Source organism: Protopterus annectens, chromosome 13.part0 (assembly GCF_019279795.1).
Source record: "Protopterus annectens isolate FY-2018-M chromosome 13.part0, PAN1.0, whole genome shotgun sequence".
Classification (NCBI taxonomy): Eukaryota; Metazoa; Chordata; order Ceratodontiformes; family Protopteridae; genus Protopterus; species Protopterus annectens.
This window is the reverse complement of record NC_056747.1, coordinates 665,536,314-665,553,189: the sequence shown is the minus strand read 5'-3', so window position 1 is coordinate 665,553,189 and position 16,876 is coordinate 665,536,314. Positions and strand designations below refer to the sequence as shown.

General features: G+C 40.1%; 1 protein-coding gene across 1 annotated transcript in view; it reads left to right on the top strand.

The window, feature by feature from the left end:
• Window positions 1-16,876, top strand: part of SCARF1 (scavenger receptor class F member 1) — a 509,524-nt gene that overhangs the window by 416,042 nt on the left and 76,606 nt on the right. The window contains exon 9 of the mRNA XM_044054355.1: window positions 11,266-11,390. Coding sequence (XP_043910290.1) covers window positions 11,266-11,390 — 125 coding nt within the window. The remainder of the gene's footprint in view (window positions 1-11,265; window positions 11,391-16,876) is intronic.

The following is a 16,876-nucleotide window of genomic DNA, read 5'->3' as shown; positions in this document are numbered from 1 at the left end:
GAGGGGTGTGGCAGTAAATATCAAGAAAGCATTTGAGGAGGTTACAGAAGGAGAGGTATAAGACGCTGTCCGGTTCGATTCTCAGCTAGAGCATCTTCTGCTTGGAGACATGTGTGAATGGGTGCACCTTTGTTGAAGGTTGTGCGTCAGGGCTGGTATCTCGGCACGTAAAAATCAACTACCAATCATTAGTGGACCGGAGTTCCGCTGTGACGACCCCTAACCGGGAAAAGCCGAAAGACACAAACAAACAGAAGGAGAGGTGGGACCAGGAAAAAATATGAAAGGAGTGGCAGTGCAGCTGTAAAAGGAAAAGAGGAAAGACTGGTGTCAGCTCTTTAATGACAACATTGCTTAGTGCTAAAGGGGAGTGTTGGTATATCAATATCCTTTTCAGTCTGCCCAATGCAACTGCCATGGATGATCATTTGAGATAATGAGTTGATTAAATAAATGGTTATGGGAGACAAAAGCAACAAAGGGCTGTTTATGATGGAAAACCAGAATTAATCTGAGGCTGGCTTGGAGTATTCATTCAGAAGGAGCGCAAGAGGGGAACAATCGTTTTAACTGAGGGAAGACTTGTTGAAATACTGTTTTGCCGAGTTTTTTCCCCTTTTCAAATGTGTTGTGAGTAAGTGGGTATGGAAGGTGAACCCCCCCCCCCCCAGAACTCGAGGATATGCCATTTGGTAAGGGGCAAACTTAAGCAAATGGAATTTGGATGAGTTTACCCTTGACAGAAAGGATGACACTTTGCAGAGTCAGGGTAATAAAGATATTAATCTTAGAATGTTTTATACAGAAGGTAATAGAACCAGGAAGGGGAGAATGTAAACTGTAGTTTTTCACAACAATGGCAGCCTGAGGGCTGTACATATTAGCTCCCCATTGGAAAGTGGTAACCATGCAACTCTGTGGTTCACACAGACCATGGAAATGGAAGCATGCCCAACCTCAAAGTCAGGGGGCCTAACTATGGGAAGATAATATAGTTACTAGGCAGGGGTATTGGAATACGAGAGAAGAGTCTAGGTGTGCGGGAGTCATAGGGTCAGTAAAAATGAGTTAAGGAGATTTGCAAAGGTGAAGAAAATGGGTATGGCTTACTAGAGATATGCAGGAAAAAGGAAGGAAGAAGACATGTTGCAAAATATGTGGTCTGGCAAGACTTTTAAGTGAAACTCTCATCAGTGTTCAAAAAGTAATCAGGATACCATTGTCCTAGGAAGGTAAAAGAAAAATAGGGGGGAATTTACAGATAAGTTTATTAGGAAGTCAGGAAAGTGTTTGGAACACAAAGGGTGACGGCACAGGGGCCTTATTTGATCCCACCAAGGATTCTCAAGTGGGCTTCTGGGATTCTAGCTGAACCTCTAGCAAAGCCCCTTCATCATCTCCCTTATGGGAGGGTTAGGCCCTGGGGATTAGATACAAGCAGTGGAAGTATCCATCTGCAAAGATAGACTGAAGAGCGGCCTAAGGAGTTACAGGCCAATGATTCTGACTTTAGTAGTGGGTGAAACAATTGAAGGCTGTCCTAATATCATAACGTTCCTAGAGCAGTGTGGTTTGCTTAATGAATTTCTTCATGAATTCAAAATAGGAACATCATATCAGATTAATTCAGTTTATTTCTATGACTGGATTTTTACAAAGCTAAACAGAGACAACCATGTGGGTGTGAGCCATAAGGACTTCAGAAAATGCTTTGTTTCTCTTAAGACAGGATATAATTTTCACTTTGGTGGAGACCTCAAAAAAACACAATAAGAAAATGATTTTAGGTTATTAACAAAAGAATGAATGACTAAGTTCAGTGTGAAAATGTGGCACAAAAATCAAATCAAATGTTAGGAGGGTGATTATGCCTCTCTGTAATATCCTTGAAAAACCAAAAATAGAGCACTGCTTATTGTCCTGGAAGATTTAGAGAGAAACAGTCACACTGCTGAAAGAAGTACAAAGAAAACTAACTATGAGGGTGAAGATTTAAGGAGCTTTAACTCTTTTCACAAGGAAGAAAGATATTGGGAGGCATGACGGGTGTGCACAACTCATTGAAAGAGATATATGTTAAGATTAGGTTGGCTAGGAAGGATGAGTAAAAAGGGGCATAACACCCAGATAAAAAGATGCCAGTTCAGCCTAGTCATTAGGTAATCCTCCTTCATGGTGAGGGTAGTAGGCAGGTGAAATGAATTACTAGCCTGCACAGAAGAGGCTTCAACGGTTGAGATGGTTTAAAAAAGAAAAAAACTGATTCACTAGAATTAGAGAAATTAAACTGTAAAAGCAGCTGCAATGGACTAGTTGCAACAGTCCGACAGATTAGATATAATCCTTCTTCTGTTGGCATTTTTATGTTTAGTGTCACAGACAAATACATGAGTATAAAGTTTGTATGCTTTTGTCTATAAATCCAGAAGTGACACTACAAAAAATGAGCAACATTTCTTGTACCTCCCTAATAATGGGGGGGGGGGGTTGAATCCTCACGACTCCATTACTTATATATTTGAATCCCAGACTGCTGTGTCTCAAATAAAACTATGTACTAAAAAGTACATAAATGTAAGATTTCTCTGCTCCTGGTATCACACTGTCTATGACTTTAACAGACACGCCAGATAAACACATACCTGAAAAAGAGAGATTACAGAGAACAAAAATGATCAATCAATTAAGCTCACTTCTCCAACAATTCACTTAGATTAAAATCAGTTTGCTTAATCTGAATTTTAGTATTTAATTATTGCAGCCTCAAATAACAAATACTCTGACAGTATAGTCCAAACATTCACTTGTTACTGTAATATATATTTGTGATGTTTGTTTGTCTTTTGTTTTTTTTCCCGGTTAGGGGTCGCCACAGTGGAACTCCGGTCTGCTAATGATTGGCAGTTAGTTTTTATGGTGTCGAGTTGCCAGCCCGACGCCCAGCCTTCAACGAAGGCATGCCCATTCAACACATGTCTTTTGAACGCCCACTCGACCGCGGGGAGGACATGCAGGCTCCCACAGAAGGCACTCCCAACCCAAGCCGAGAATCGAATGGTAGAACCTCTTGTTGTGAGGCAACAACGCTACCACTGCACCACCGCGGAATGTAATAGTCAGTCATTAAAACATGTAAATTAAAGGAAGTATCACAAATATATAGTCAGTCATTAAAACATGTAAATTAAAGGAAGTATCACAAATATAAAAAAAATGTAATATATATTTGTGATACTTTAATTTACATGTTTTAATGACTGACTCCTCTGTAATGTTTTATGATCATTGCTCAGAAACACTTTTGAGTCATAGCATTAAGAAAATCTAAAGCTGCCTATCCCAACATTCATAGTATTTTTTGACTGTTTATTGTGATCTCAGTTGGAATTGCTTAATTTACACTCTTGTGAGTAGAGAAAAACCTAGTTATTTCTAGGTCTCTGGTTACTGTAGAACCTTAAACTGTGCTATTCGTCTATTGGCCAGTAGTTGTTTTGAATTTTGTTAAACTTTTCTGCAGTGGTATAAATTAGTAGCATTTGAATGGCATGTAGCTAATTTGCTCAGAGCTGCTCAACACTTGGTGTCCAATCTATTGATTGTGAAAAGTTTGGATTTTACTCAACTACCAGCTTTATAACACCTGAATAAAGTACCTTTGCATTCATATTGACTTACTATGTTAGTTGTGTACTTAATGTTTGGCTATTTGTGATACAAGTTGGAATTGCTTGGTTTGCTCTCTAGTGAGAACAGAGAAGAACTTAAATTTCTAGATCTCTGATTATTACAGAACCTTTAAGTGTGCTTTTCTGTTATTAGCCAGTTGGGCATTTGAATTTGTTAAGCTTTTGTACATTGTTATAAATTATGTGTGTTCGTGCCATGCTGCTCATTGTACAGCACTGGTTAATCGTGCCCTGTATAGACGCAGACACTCAGACCTTAATCTTTCTATGTATAACTGACTTCCTAAATTCCTCGCATACTTATTAGGCAAGGAACATAGTTCTTTGTGTTTAGATTTAGTGTTCATTTCAGTCAGACAGACAGCACTCCAGCAAGTCATTTTCAAACCCCATTGATGCCACGTCCTCTGCAACTCAAATTAGCTAATATTTGGAACAGTGGATTTGCATTTTCCATCTGTTTCTTTAGCTAGCTTGGTTAAAATGGGCATCCTGAGACAAGGTAGGAATTGTATCATATGTTTACTGACAACCACCTACTACTAAAACAAACCAACAAAGTGTGTGAGAGATGTAGTTATATAATGCTATTGTAGGCAAAGCTGTCACATAAAGCCACTATAAATAGCAAACAGTTTGTCAGTAACACACAACACCACACCACATCTGTCACACATAATACAAACCAAACGTAGACTTACATATACTAATTCTCTTAAATGTAAGCTGCTCTGGTAGTGCAGAGGGATAAGGCTCTGACTACAGCCCAGGTGACCTGGGTTCGATTTGTGGCTTGGGTGACTTATGGAGCAGCAAGAGAGGGATGGGTGGGTGGTTTCATAGGCATCTACAGTGATGATCCTTACTGGAGGCTGGAGACAACACTAGGTGGGTATGCCTACAAGGAGGGATTAAGAGTGGAAAAAAGGCTGAGCTGAAGTGGAGGCCAAACAGGGTTGCCAGACATCCCTATTTGGGTGGGACTTTCCCGAGATCAGCAGCCTGATCCAGAGTCCCGGCCAGCCTCCGCTTTGTTTGTTTTTTTTTTTTTTGATTGTCCCGTATATCTGGCATACGGGCCAATCAAAAATTGTTAAGCACGGAGCTTCTTGTGTTCCGCATTAAACACGAGAAGCTCTGTGTTTTGCAATTTTTGATTGGTCCATATGCCGGTATACGGGCCAATCAAAAATCGCTAAACATGGAGCTACTTGTGTTGAATGCGGAACTAAAATGCATTAAACACGAGAAGCTTCGTGTTTAGTGCAGAGCTACTGAGCGAGCTCAGTTCTTTAATGTGGAACTGTGTTCCACATTAAAGACCTTTTTTTTGATCTTCACTTGCCTGGCATCTGGCAACCCTGAGGCCAAATAACATACAAGGATGTCTGCTGGTTAGCCTGAAACAAGGCATATGAACCCCCTCTAGAGGCTATTCAGTATCTGCCTCCAAACAGACTTTGTTCCAGAGACAAATAATGGACAGTAGCAGCCACTCCCCCCCCCACACAAAGTTGTGTCACCCATGGACCTGGGTAATTACAGACAGATAAGTTTTGCCAGTCTCATCAGTAATGCTATGGAAAGGATCATTATAGAATTAATAAATAAAGACATAAGTAATCTACCAAATCTTGATCCAAGTCAGTTCAGTTTTGTTAACAGCACATTCTACTTACTTGGCCTGGTGACTTCTTTGAGATGGATACTGAAGCAATGGATGAGGGAAAATCAGTGCACATCACTTATCTAGACCTCACAAAGGTTAACCCAGACTACAGTATCTTTCATAAACCCTTCCAGCTAAATGTTAATCCCTGTGTAGTTTGTTAGATAGCAAATTGTCTCACTAAAGTATCAAGCAATTTGTCCTATGATCAGAACCCATGAAAATCTGGTGGGTGGCTCTATTTTCTACAAAAGACCTGTCATTAGTGGCGTACCCCAGGGTTCAGCCCTTGGGACACTCCTCTTTGCCATTTACCTCTGAAAGGTCAAAACAGATGTTAAGGGTTTACTGCTGATCAAGGTTGCAGGTGACTATAAACTTGGTGTTATCATAAACTTTCCAAATCCTCCAAGAGGGCTTTTCCCAAACAAGTAGCTGGTGTTAAACCCATGAACTAAAACAAAATGCCAAAAATGTATAATAGTATCCTTCAGAAATCATGATGTCCCTGGTAACTATCACACCCCTGAAAACTTATCCAGCAGTTAGGGACCTGGGAAGTTATGTAGACAATGAATAGTCCTTCAGTCACCGTGTATCCACTGTTGTAAGAAAGTTCTTTTTTCATTGTGCAGCATATTAGTAAGGATATGGTATCTAGGTATAGGGATGTGATCATTCCACTGCATTCGGCACTTATTAGGAAAATTGTTGAGTATAATGCCCCCTTTAGTATGAATCAGTCCAAATACTTGATACAACTTGAGCAACCACAACACTTTCTCACCAAGAAAATCAAAGGCCTAAGTCATAAAATCTACACTGACCATCTCAAAGCCTTGTCCTTTTCTCATTATTATACAGGTTACTGAGGGGTGATCTCTGCTTCACATACCAACCTGAACTGACACTTCCCTTTGAGATGTACTTCACATCTGCAAGTCCAATGGTGGCATTAACACCCACTCAAGAGATCTGAACCTCTTCTGCAACATAAATAGAATAGGTTAGAGTGATAATTATGTATCACAGGGAATAATGCTTCTTTGAAATCATCTGCCTCTCTACATAAAGTGCTTCTCTTACTCTGTTCAAATGTAATCTGGATGACTGGATGTTCATAGGTTCATAGGCTATCGGCTCTGGGGCCTATACAAGCCCAGCCAAAAAGGTACCCTGGCTTTTGCCACCCAAGAAAATTATTTTCCTGTGCCACTGTCGAGCAGAGCCACAGAAGTGATCCCCGGGGTGAATTTCCTATTTCCTATCCAATCATCAAGATTTTTCTTGAAGAGTGCTAATGAGGAGCTTTGTTTGATATAGATAGGTAGTTTATTCCAGAGTATGGGAAGTCTCTGGGACAGGAATCTATCCCTCTGGCATGTTCTATTTATTGTGGTGACAAGGTTTAGGTCACTAGAGCGTGTAGTTCAGAGGGATTTGGATTTCTTTAAGTGGAGCATGTCCAACAGCTCTGGGATTGACATAGCTTTGTATGTTAGGCAGAGATCACCTCTGAGTAAGCGATATGCAACGGAGTAAAGTTGGAGTTTTTTGAGACGGTCTGCATAGGGCATCTGTTCGAGACCGGTAATCCTCTTTATGAGGTATTTCTGCAGCCTTTCCAGTTGTTGTAGATGTCTTGTGAGGTACATACCAAAAGGGGCATTGTACTCTTTAATGGGTCTAATGAGTGATGAGTAGAGGTGAACAATGACCTCTTTTTTTTCTGGATGAGAAACCTTTTGTGATGAGCTATGCCATGTAGAAGGATTTCCTGAGTACTGTTGCGATGTGATTATTAAAGGAGAGACCTGTGTCCCAAGGTCTCTTATCACACTTTCGGTGTTAAGTATACCACCGCCTATGTTGTAGTTCATGGGTACAGAGTTTTTACCAAAGGTGATGACAATGCACTTTTTGGCATTGAGCTTGAGGCCATGGCTTTGACACCAGGCATCTGTCTCAGTGAAGCCCTTTTGTAGGATGTCCACATCATTAGGAGTTTCAATTATGGCTCCTAGTTTGAAGTCATCAGTCACCTTCTGTGTTAGCCTGTACTTCAGAGAAGTAGATACCAAACAGGAGAGGACCCAGGACTGAACCCTGTGGTACTCCACTTGTCACTGGTCTGAAGTCGGATTTGGAGTCTGCTACTTTCACAGTGTGGGTTCTGTCAGTGAGCCAGTTGGCAACCCATCTTGTGGCATAGGGATTTATACCCAGTTTAGTGAGTTTATCTATAATTCCAGAGTGGGGGTGGTGGTGGTGGTGTCGAAAGCCTTGGCAAGATCTAGATAGGCTGTGTGAACCACCATACCCTCGTCTACGGCTTTGGCGACTGCTTCAAAGAAGTCTTTGGAAAGTGTGTTTTTTACCTGTGCAGCTGTAATTACAGGAACTTTGCATTCTTCCAGTATGGAGATGGGCTCTTTAGGAAGTGAGAGGGGGATAAAGTTAGCACTGAACCTATCTGCTAGGATGTTGGCAATATCAGTTGGGTCTGTATATTTAGTGCCATTGTGCTGTAACTCAGAGCAGATCTGAGTGTTGCCATTGACATTCTTGATATAGCTATAGAATGGTTTGTAGTTGTCTTTAGAATCAGTGGCGATTTTGTTTTCATAACTAGCTTTGGAGGATTTTATCAGGGATCGCAGCTTCTTACTGAAGCTGACCAGGGAGCTCATCCACTCATGGGATTTTACTCTCTTTTGCAACAGTTTCTTCCTTCTGTTGTACAGTTTGTTTATGGCAGGGGACCAACAGATTGGCTTCCTTTTTTGGAGGATAGCATCTTGGTTCTGTTTGGGATAGCACAATCCATGCACTCATGTAAGTGCTTATAAAGTGCAATTGTGTAGGATTCAGTAGTCATAACTGTATTGTCCATCTGCATGGGTGTCATGAAGTTCACCACTTCTGTCTTAAGAAGCATGAAGTTGGTTTTGGAGAAATTTTTTACCATGGTTTCCTTAATGGGGGGTGGGGGCAGGATGTGGATATCTAGGGTAATTAGCTTATGGTCGGATTGGACCAATGAGGTGTTAACTTCAGGTGTGGGACACCAGTCACGCATGTTGGTAATGACTAGATCTAGGATATTGTTGCCCCTGGTGGGGGTGTGGATAAGTTGATCCAGGGCATTGGAGTTTATGAATTCCAGAAAACGTTGAGCAAAGGAGTTGGTACATGAATAGTTTTCCGAGTTAATGGTGGGGTAGTTGAAATCACCCATTATTAGGGTGTTTGGTTGAACCCTAATATTTTTCAGTACATCAAGAAAAGAGGAGTGGGAATCCTGGGGCATGGTGGGGGATCTGTAGCAAGCTACAATTTGGATTGCAGTTTTGCTCACAGTTAGTTGCACTTGGATAACCTCGGCTGATTTATGCTGAGCAACTAGCCTGGAGGTGTGGATATCCTTAATGAATATGGACACACCTCCGCCTTTGGTATTCTGGTCCAGGTTACATGGCCGAAAAGTGTGGTATGAGTTATAGCCTGGTAATGCAGGGGTGCTCTCTGGAGCCTTGAACCAGGTCTCAGTCACTGCACAGATATCGATGTTCTCCATTTTAAGGAGTGCCTCGAGTGAGTGCATTTTGAGATTTAGACTTCTAGCATTGAGTGGCATCACCCTCAGTTTTGGTTGCCTGTTCCTGTTATGGTGGTGAATTTGTCATTTGACCCTTGCCTAAAAAAGGCACTATAGGGGCGGCAAGAACCTTAGCCAGTATCTGGAATCCCAGGGGTGGCAGGTGCAGGCCATCTCTGGCAAAGCATTATGGTCTGTCGACCATGTCATCCCAGGCAGACAGATACTGGATCCCTATAGACTGACACCAGAAACTTAGCCAATTGTTGAAGCCAATCATGTTGTCCTTGAACTGCGGCATCATTCTGGGTGATGGCAGAATGCTACTCAGGGCTAGGATCATACCTGCCTGGGCTACAAGATCGGAGAGCTCTTCCATGTCTCTTCATGTAGTCCAGGGAGGTCAAACTGCAAATTCACCCCAATCTAGTACCCTTGTCCTTAATGGATTGGGGTAAATCTCTGCTCAGCTCTGGGTTATTAGTACTTAAATAAAAGGGCTAAAAACTTCATGGAATGAATGGCTAGGCTGATAAAGATCTTCACAGATAAATCGCCTAGCAACTACCTATGAACCTATGAGCATATAATTGCAAAGAGCAACAGGTGAAAAATGCAGAGGGCAACAGGTGAAAATGAAATGTATAATTTTTGTATGACTAAGAGCACTATTTAGGCTGATGAGTACATTTTTAAATGGTAGTGGGTGGATGCCCTTTTCAGTAAAGATCTGAGGAATAAAAAGAAACTTCAGGATTCATTCCTGATTGACTGCTCTTGTACTCACATCCTTATGAATCCTAAAGAGCTAATGCCAGCTCCTTGGTGCAGAAGATTAAAGTCCTGGCTCTAACCCAGATGATTTGTGTGGATCAGGACTGTAGGAATGAGCAGGGGTGGGTGGGAATGAGTGCTCACTGTCAGCTCTCCCACCTAGAGGAGGAGGGCAAAGTGGCCTGATTGCAACAATGTTGGTACTAACTTAAAGATGGCGGTGTAATGCATGCAGCATATGGTTGGAGATGTGTGCTTGGCACTGCCAAGCTGGTGTTAGCATGTGTGTGCGAAAGCATGCATGCATCAGTCATGTATGTATTGCAGAACACATGGTGGTGTGGGGTCCACATTTCAGGCATGAGGGGCAGGGCTAGGGGCATCAATATTACAATAATCCTTCACTTCACCAGCTGATATTGAATAGGTGATTGATAGGAAGTGTAGATTCTTATATCTGAGTAACTGTCTTGTAGTTGCATGATCTGGGGACAGTTATGAACTAGCCCTGGATCTTGGATAGCCCCAGTCTAGGTAAAATAAGCCAGATACACAAACTAATGGAATGAAGGTGGAACTTATCAACACACCAAGACCTGCCTATACAGTGGGAGTTGACAGAGTAAAGCACCCTTCATGGTGACCCCTATAGGGATATTGTGGAATGCAAGTCAGCTGGGGTGACCCTGGAAAATAAACGGGTAGTCCAAGGACAGGAGGCTTGATGGTTAGAAGGCATGAGAGGCAAAAATCATATAAAAAAAATATTAAATAGCTACTTTTGAGCTGAATGAAAAGACTTAGGGAAGAGGAAGGCATAAGGGGGAGGATAATTAGGATGGGAGATTTTCAGAAGGAAGCATGTAAAGGAGCTACTGATGTTTTGAGATGTTCAAGGTTTGGGAAGATTATTCATTTCACTGTCCCTTTTATCACAAGTCACAGCCTACCTACCTACAACACTCATATGGTATATTTCCCAATTTTTAGCCACTGGAGTGGCTGTTTTTCACAGTTGCTGAAACTCATTAGAAACATTCAATGCATATGTAAACATGAGCTATGAGTTAAAGATCCCCTGTATATAAGTGCTCCCAAGTCATTTGCCTATCAAATTTTACCCAAGTCAAATCTAATTCTATAATGCATTAGATAACTTACAGAGAATTCCGATGCCTCCCAGAAGTGAATGTTTACAGAAAGAATGTATTTTCTTTAGAAAATAAATACTGAATAACAAAGGGAATGCCATGAAGCTAGAAAAGTGTCTTCAGAGGATATGTGTGAAAGCAGTCCTTCACAGACAGACTAACTGTTGAACAACATTCTTACAGTGGCACATATACTGTGGAATATTTAGCATTTATCTGGGTTTCATAAGATAAAATGAGGGCCAATGGTTGAAGATGGGGTATAGAGAGAAATAAAAATGAGGCTACAGTGGTTCTGTCTTCATGGAGAAAATGTACAGACTAGCATCCTATGTTGTTATAAACTGCTTTAAAATTCAGCTTTTTGCATTTCATTTTATTTAGGGTTGCAGTTGGAGATGGCAGTCCAATGGCAAAGATGAAAAACCATGTCCAGGGTGTAATAGCAACTCTTGCATCCAAGATGCCTTGTTTACCTTTGTGGACATCCAAGCTACCTCTGGTCACAGGTAAATAGATTCTTCACTTAAAGAAAAGATAGATCATTTCAGATTATTGAGTTATTTATGTATAATTCATTTTCCACATATTAGTGCTTTTAATAACAATCTGCTCCAGCTACCTTTTGACTGTTATTTTTTATATTCCTTCATTAATGTAAAGTCTTGCAAAGTTTCAAACATGATGACACCTTATGGGGTCAGAAGTCAAAGTTACAAAGTATCATGAGTGTTAAGACATTAGGCTGACAGAGTTACTACATATTGTACACTTCTGTGCCTACACCAGACTTTTCCTTGGAAGTTTCTAGTTGCTTCATATAGTAGTAATTACTGCTGACTCTACTAGAGTTGTACATGTATACATATGTGACGGCATTCTGAGCTTGATCGGCTTATACCATCACTCACAAGTTAGTACTATCCCCTTATTGAAGCAGTAAACCTTTCTAACAGTTTAACTTCCATTGTGTACATCAGACTTGCTGTCTAGCAGACAGACTTCATTACCTTAACTCTCTCAATTCCACAACCTGTCTGCTTTGCCTCACTCGTCTATTCATATTTCAGTGGGATGCATCAGTCCAATGCATAAAGTCATTTAACTAATAGCTGCTTGGGATCCTCAGAATAATCTAGCTTTATGTGAGAAGCATCACAATTTATGGGGCTGTATTAATTGGAAGAGCCAATATAGCTGAAGGCCAATCCAAGAAAATGTCATAATCAAGGATGTGTGAAGCTGCATGTGAAATGTAAACACACAGATGCACAGACAGACAAACACGCACGCACATACTTTGCTCATGCTGCTGTTATGTATGTTTGAAGTACAGCACCGTTTCTAGCTCCATTATCTATAACTGCTGGTTATTTCAGATCTCAGTGTATTTTCAGTTAAGATATACACTTTCATATTCCTTCTGGATGGGCTTCAAGCTTCAGCATAAGCTTCTCTTGTTATTTGTGCTATTATTTACTATCTGACTGCTTAACAGTCCTAAAAACTGCTATCCTTCAAAGCAGAAGAAGCCTATGCTATGTTTACAGGAAAACTTTCTGTAACTGAGGACCTGCAATAGGCAAGGATTAAACTAATCAAAAGACCCTAAAGACAGGAAAAGGGCTACTCTGTGAAAGCCCAGAACTTATATGGAAACTGGTTTTAGAAAGAATCCTTGTGGAAGTGTGAAGGTTCCCTGAAAGAAATGAGACTGCTGAATATTGTCCTGTGAAGTCAAAGCTGTGTGTGTATGTGTGTGGTGAACTGGAACTGCTGAGTTATGCAGATTGGAAGGACAACTCTGCAATGCTGAACTCCAAACAGGCCTTTCAGGAAGGAACTGCAGTTACTAATCAGCAGATACTTTGGCTACATCAGCACCACTTTGTTTTAATTATGAACCAGATAGCCACCTTGCTAAATGACCCCCAAAACAGGTAGCCCCCTAAAGAAATAGCTTGGTTTCTTTCAAAAATCAAATGGCACAAGAGCAGTGACCCCAAGTTGAGTCGACCAGGATTTTTTCTCACATTTGACTGTGGACTTGCTAAAGAAATATGGACTGTGCAGATGCTAATGTCCATGATTACTCAAAGCTTAAACGAGAGACTGTATCAAGAGCTGAAGCTTCACTGAAGGTATAATCTGTTAAGTTTGTTAACTAGACTGAGACTAGAGACCTGGTAAAGTACCAAATAGCTGACTTGATACTTGATACAAATTATAAAATTGCAGTTAGAGCCTCATGTAAACAGTGTAAGTAAATTTTTAGAAATATTGGCTATAGACAAGTTCCAAAGGGCAGTTAGTTGTTGTTGTTTGTCTTTCAGCTTTTCCCGGTTAGAAAATTGGCATTACAGAGTGACCATGAGTCTTTTGAGAAGTTAATTGTATTATTAGAATGTCTATTGTTAACTGAACTTGCAAACTAGTCTCTAAGCTAGATTTGCAAACACCAAAGGCTAATAACATGTCTTCACCTAAATATCTTGCTTTGTTTACAAATAGGAAAAAAATGTCATCATCTGATTTGATTTGTTTTAAATGTTCTAGAAAAGGGCATGCAGCAAAGTAGTGGTCTGATACAGATAACAATATTATGCCTGTAAAAATTGTTAGTTCTAGCTAACAAATTGCACATAAAATAATGCCCATGGATTGTGAACCTATAGAATGTAATAATGCTGAACATTTACCTACTACACATACAGTATCTACCTTGTGTCATTGTGCTAGTACTGCTAAATTTATCAACTGTAATGTTGTGGTTGATGGGAAAAGAAATGCAGGGAATGCTGGACTCTGGGAGTGCAATTATGTTAGATAAAGCACAAAAAAGTTTACAAGCATTAAACAGCTAATAAAAAGAAAACTGACTCGATATATATGTATGCAAAGATATGCATAAATACGTTACATAAGCAGTAATAGACTGTCTTATATAATGTGCTACATTCTCTAGGTCTAGTGCCTTACTTAACATATGGTACGATAATCGGCCAAGCATTTCCCTGGTGTAATGAGCAATGGAAGTTATGAGGGAATTTAAACTAGATATACTGCCAGAACCAATTTAAAAATGGTATAGAGGTACTAGATGCAAAAGGTGCTAAGATTTGAATCTAAGTAGAAGTGTTTGATACACCTACTACTAGATCTTGTCAAAAGACTTTTGTTGTTAAAATATTTATTTATCCTTTGTTGACCAGGTTAGTCCCAAAAGACTAGTGGCCTCTTTTCCAGGAAGACCCGAGGTAGTTGTTTCACTACTAGGGGAAATTTAGCCAGGGAACTTGGAAAGTTCCCATCCTACTCTTTTGGATAGGTGCTGTGTGATCCTTTACATCAACCTAAGCTACCACCAACTCAAGCAAATGGGATCTTGGTTTAATATCTCATTTGAAGGATGACACATTTAGGAATGCAGCACCCCCCTAACATTGTACTGCAGTGTCAACAATCCAGTCCCCCTCCCCAGAGAGGGAATAGCACCTACAGCTTTCTTTTTTTTTCCAGTACCAAAGGCAGGTGTGTTACTTGTTGCACTGACACTGTAGCAATAAAAGAAGTCAGTGTGTAGACTGGCAGAGAATGTGAATCTTGCCAAAACAATCCAGTAGATTAAAATAATAAACAAAGTCAGTGTGAATACCAACAGAGAAGGACGTATAGTTAAGAATACAATGATGTAAATGATATGTAGAAAGTTAAGAAGAAACAGATGTGTTTCTTACGGAAGAAAAAGGTAAAGGGGAACTAAACTGGCCCTTACGTTTCTCCTTGTTAGACTAAAGTAGTGATATGCTCAGAAACAGAACCAAGACTCTAATGGTAAATAAAATAAGAAAATATTGAGGGTGGGAAGGGGAGGGTACAAGTAACCCTGTTGGAAGGAAATTACTTTAGTGAGTTATCTTTTTTTAGAGGATGAATTAGATTATGGGAAAAGCCTGAACTTGTATTTACAGGAAAAGAGGCTATGACTATAGCTGGCCTTAGACATAGGCCAACTAGGCAGGCCCCTAGGGTGCCATTCTGGTAGGGGCCCTTTTCCAGTAATCTGGATGGTATAAGTAGATCAGGATGGGGGCACCAGGTGGTGTGTGTGTGTGTGGGGGGGGGTGTGCTGTGGAGACCTTGTGCCTAGAGCACCAGATGACCAAAGGTCGTCCCTGGCAATGACCCCAACTTCATACTAGAATACTTATGAAAGTAATACTGACTTGGCTGATTTACAGGTAAGCCATGTCAATATCAAAAATGCCCAGCTGGAAAACAATCTACAAAGAAGAGCCAGAGAGAATACAGGACAAAATAATTTGGTAGCCAAAGGAATAAGTCAGCCCCACTTCATACCCATACCCTGAGTTATGAAACAATCTGCTCTACATGGTAACCAAAGACAAACATCAGACACTGACCCAATTATTAGCTCCAATATGTTTTAGAACACTTGTAATGAAGTCAGCACAGAGACATATTTTGGGTAATCATTTAGGAATGCATAACACAGAAACAAGTTTTGGTTAGGATTTAAATAGATTTTGGGTTGTTAATTAGGGATAGATAAGACAAACGCTAGCTGTGAGTAGGTTTTATATAGATTTTACTGGCCTTTTAAGGCCTGGTAATGTGAAGGATACAGCGAATAACTGTCAAAGGACAGCTCTCATCTCAGTTTTAACCATTTGATAATCTTACCCATTGTGTGTATAATTTCTGAATGAATAACAATGGACATTTTGAGTGTTCTAATAAAACTGAGTAAGGGCCATCAGTACATTCTAGTAATTATTGATTACTTAACAAAATTTCCAGAGGTACTACCCCTCTTAAGATTCAATGCAGAGGCTATAGCAAAACAGCTAACACTACTTTTTTCTAAGATAGGAATTCCTCAGTAAATTTTTATTGACCAGGGCACTCTATTCATGTTCATAATAAAGCATGAACTTTGTCAACTTTTTTTTTAAAGTTAAACAGCTGAGGACATCTGTCTACCACTGTCCCATGGATGGATGAGCACAGTGAGCTAATAAAACTTAAAAATCATCATTTTGAAATTATATAGACGTGGATGGGAGAAACTATGATCAAATGTTCCCATAGCTTTGCTGTAAGGGGAAGAACCCCAAGCCTCAAATGAATTCATAGCATTTGAATGACTATATGATAGATGTCTACAAAGCCTGATCAATAAACCTGGGAGGAAAACAGCTGCCTTAAAGGTGTGACAGAACATTTTACAAACCTACATAATAGATTATGAACTGTAATGTCTACACTTACGGAACATATGGAAAGAGCATAAAACACAGTAGAGAACATATGACAGAAATGTACATTTCAGTGAGTTCAAGCCAGGAGAAAAAATATTTGTGTTAGTATTTGCTGCTAAAAATAAATTCCTTGTAAAGTGGCAAGGACCCTTTGAGATTGTAGAAAAAATAAGTGAGGTAAATTAGAAAGTTAAACCACCAGGAAAAAAAGAAGCCAGAAATGCTCTAAAACATTGATGGGAAACAGTGGTTTCTGTAGTAAGCATGTTTACAGAGGATATTAAGACTCCAATAACACATCCTGAAGTCAAAACAGGAGAGCCATTATAGATAGGCATGTAAATGCACACACAAACACACCTGGGAGCAACAAGTTAGAATACATTACTGTGATCATTATTTTTTTTACTTTCATCACAGTCCAACATCAGGAGTGTACACTAGTGACTAACCTTTGTGGGTAGAGGTAATGCTGCATATATAAATCTAACACCAAGATGAAATATATTTCTGTGGCCATTTGTTCTTACACTTTCATCCCGTTCTAACATTAGAGGGTATACAGAAAGGTTGTCTTTTGGGGGAAGGGATGAGGAGGCATGTTGCACATATGAATGACATCATCATCTTAAAATACATGTCTGTGGCCATTTGTACTTTCACTTTCATCTAACACCAGAGGAGTGCACAGAAGGTGACTATATTTTTGGGGA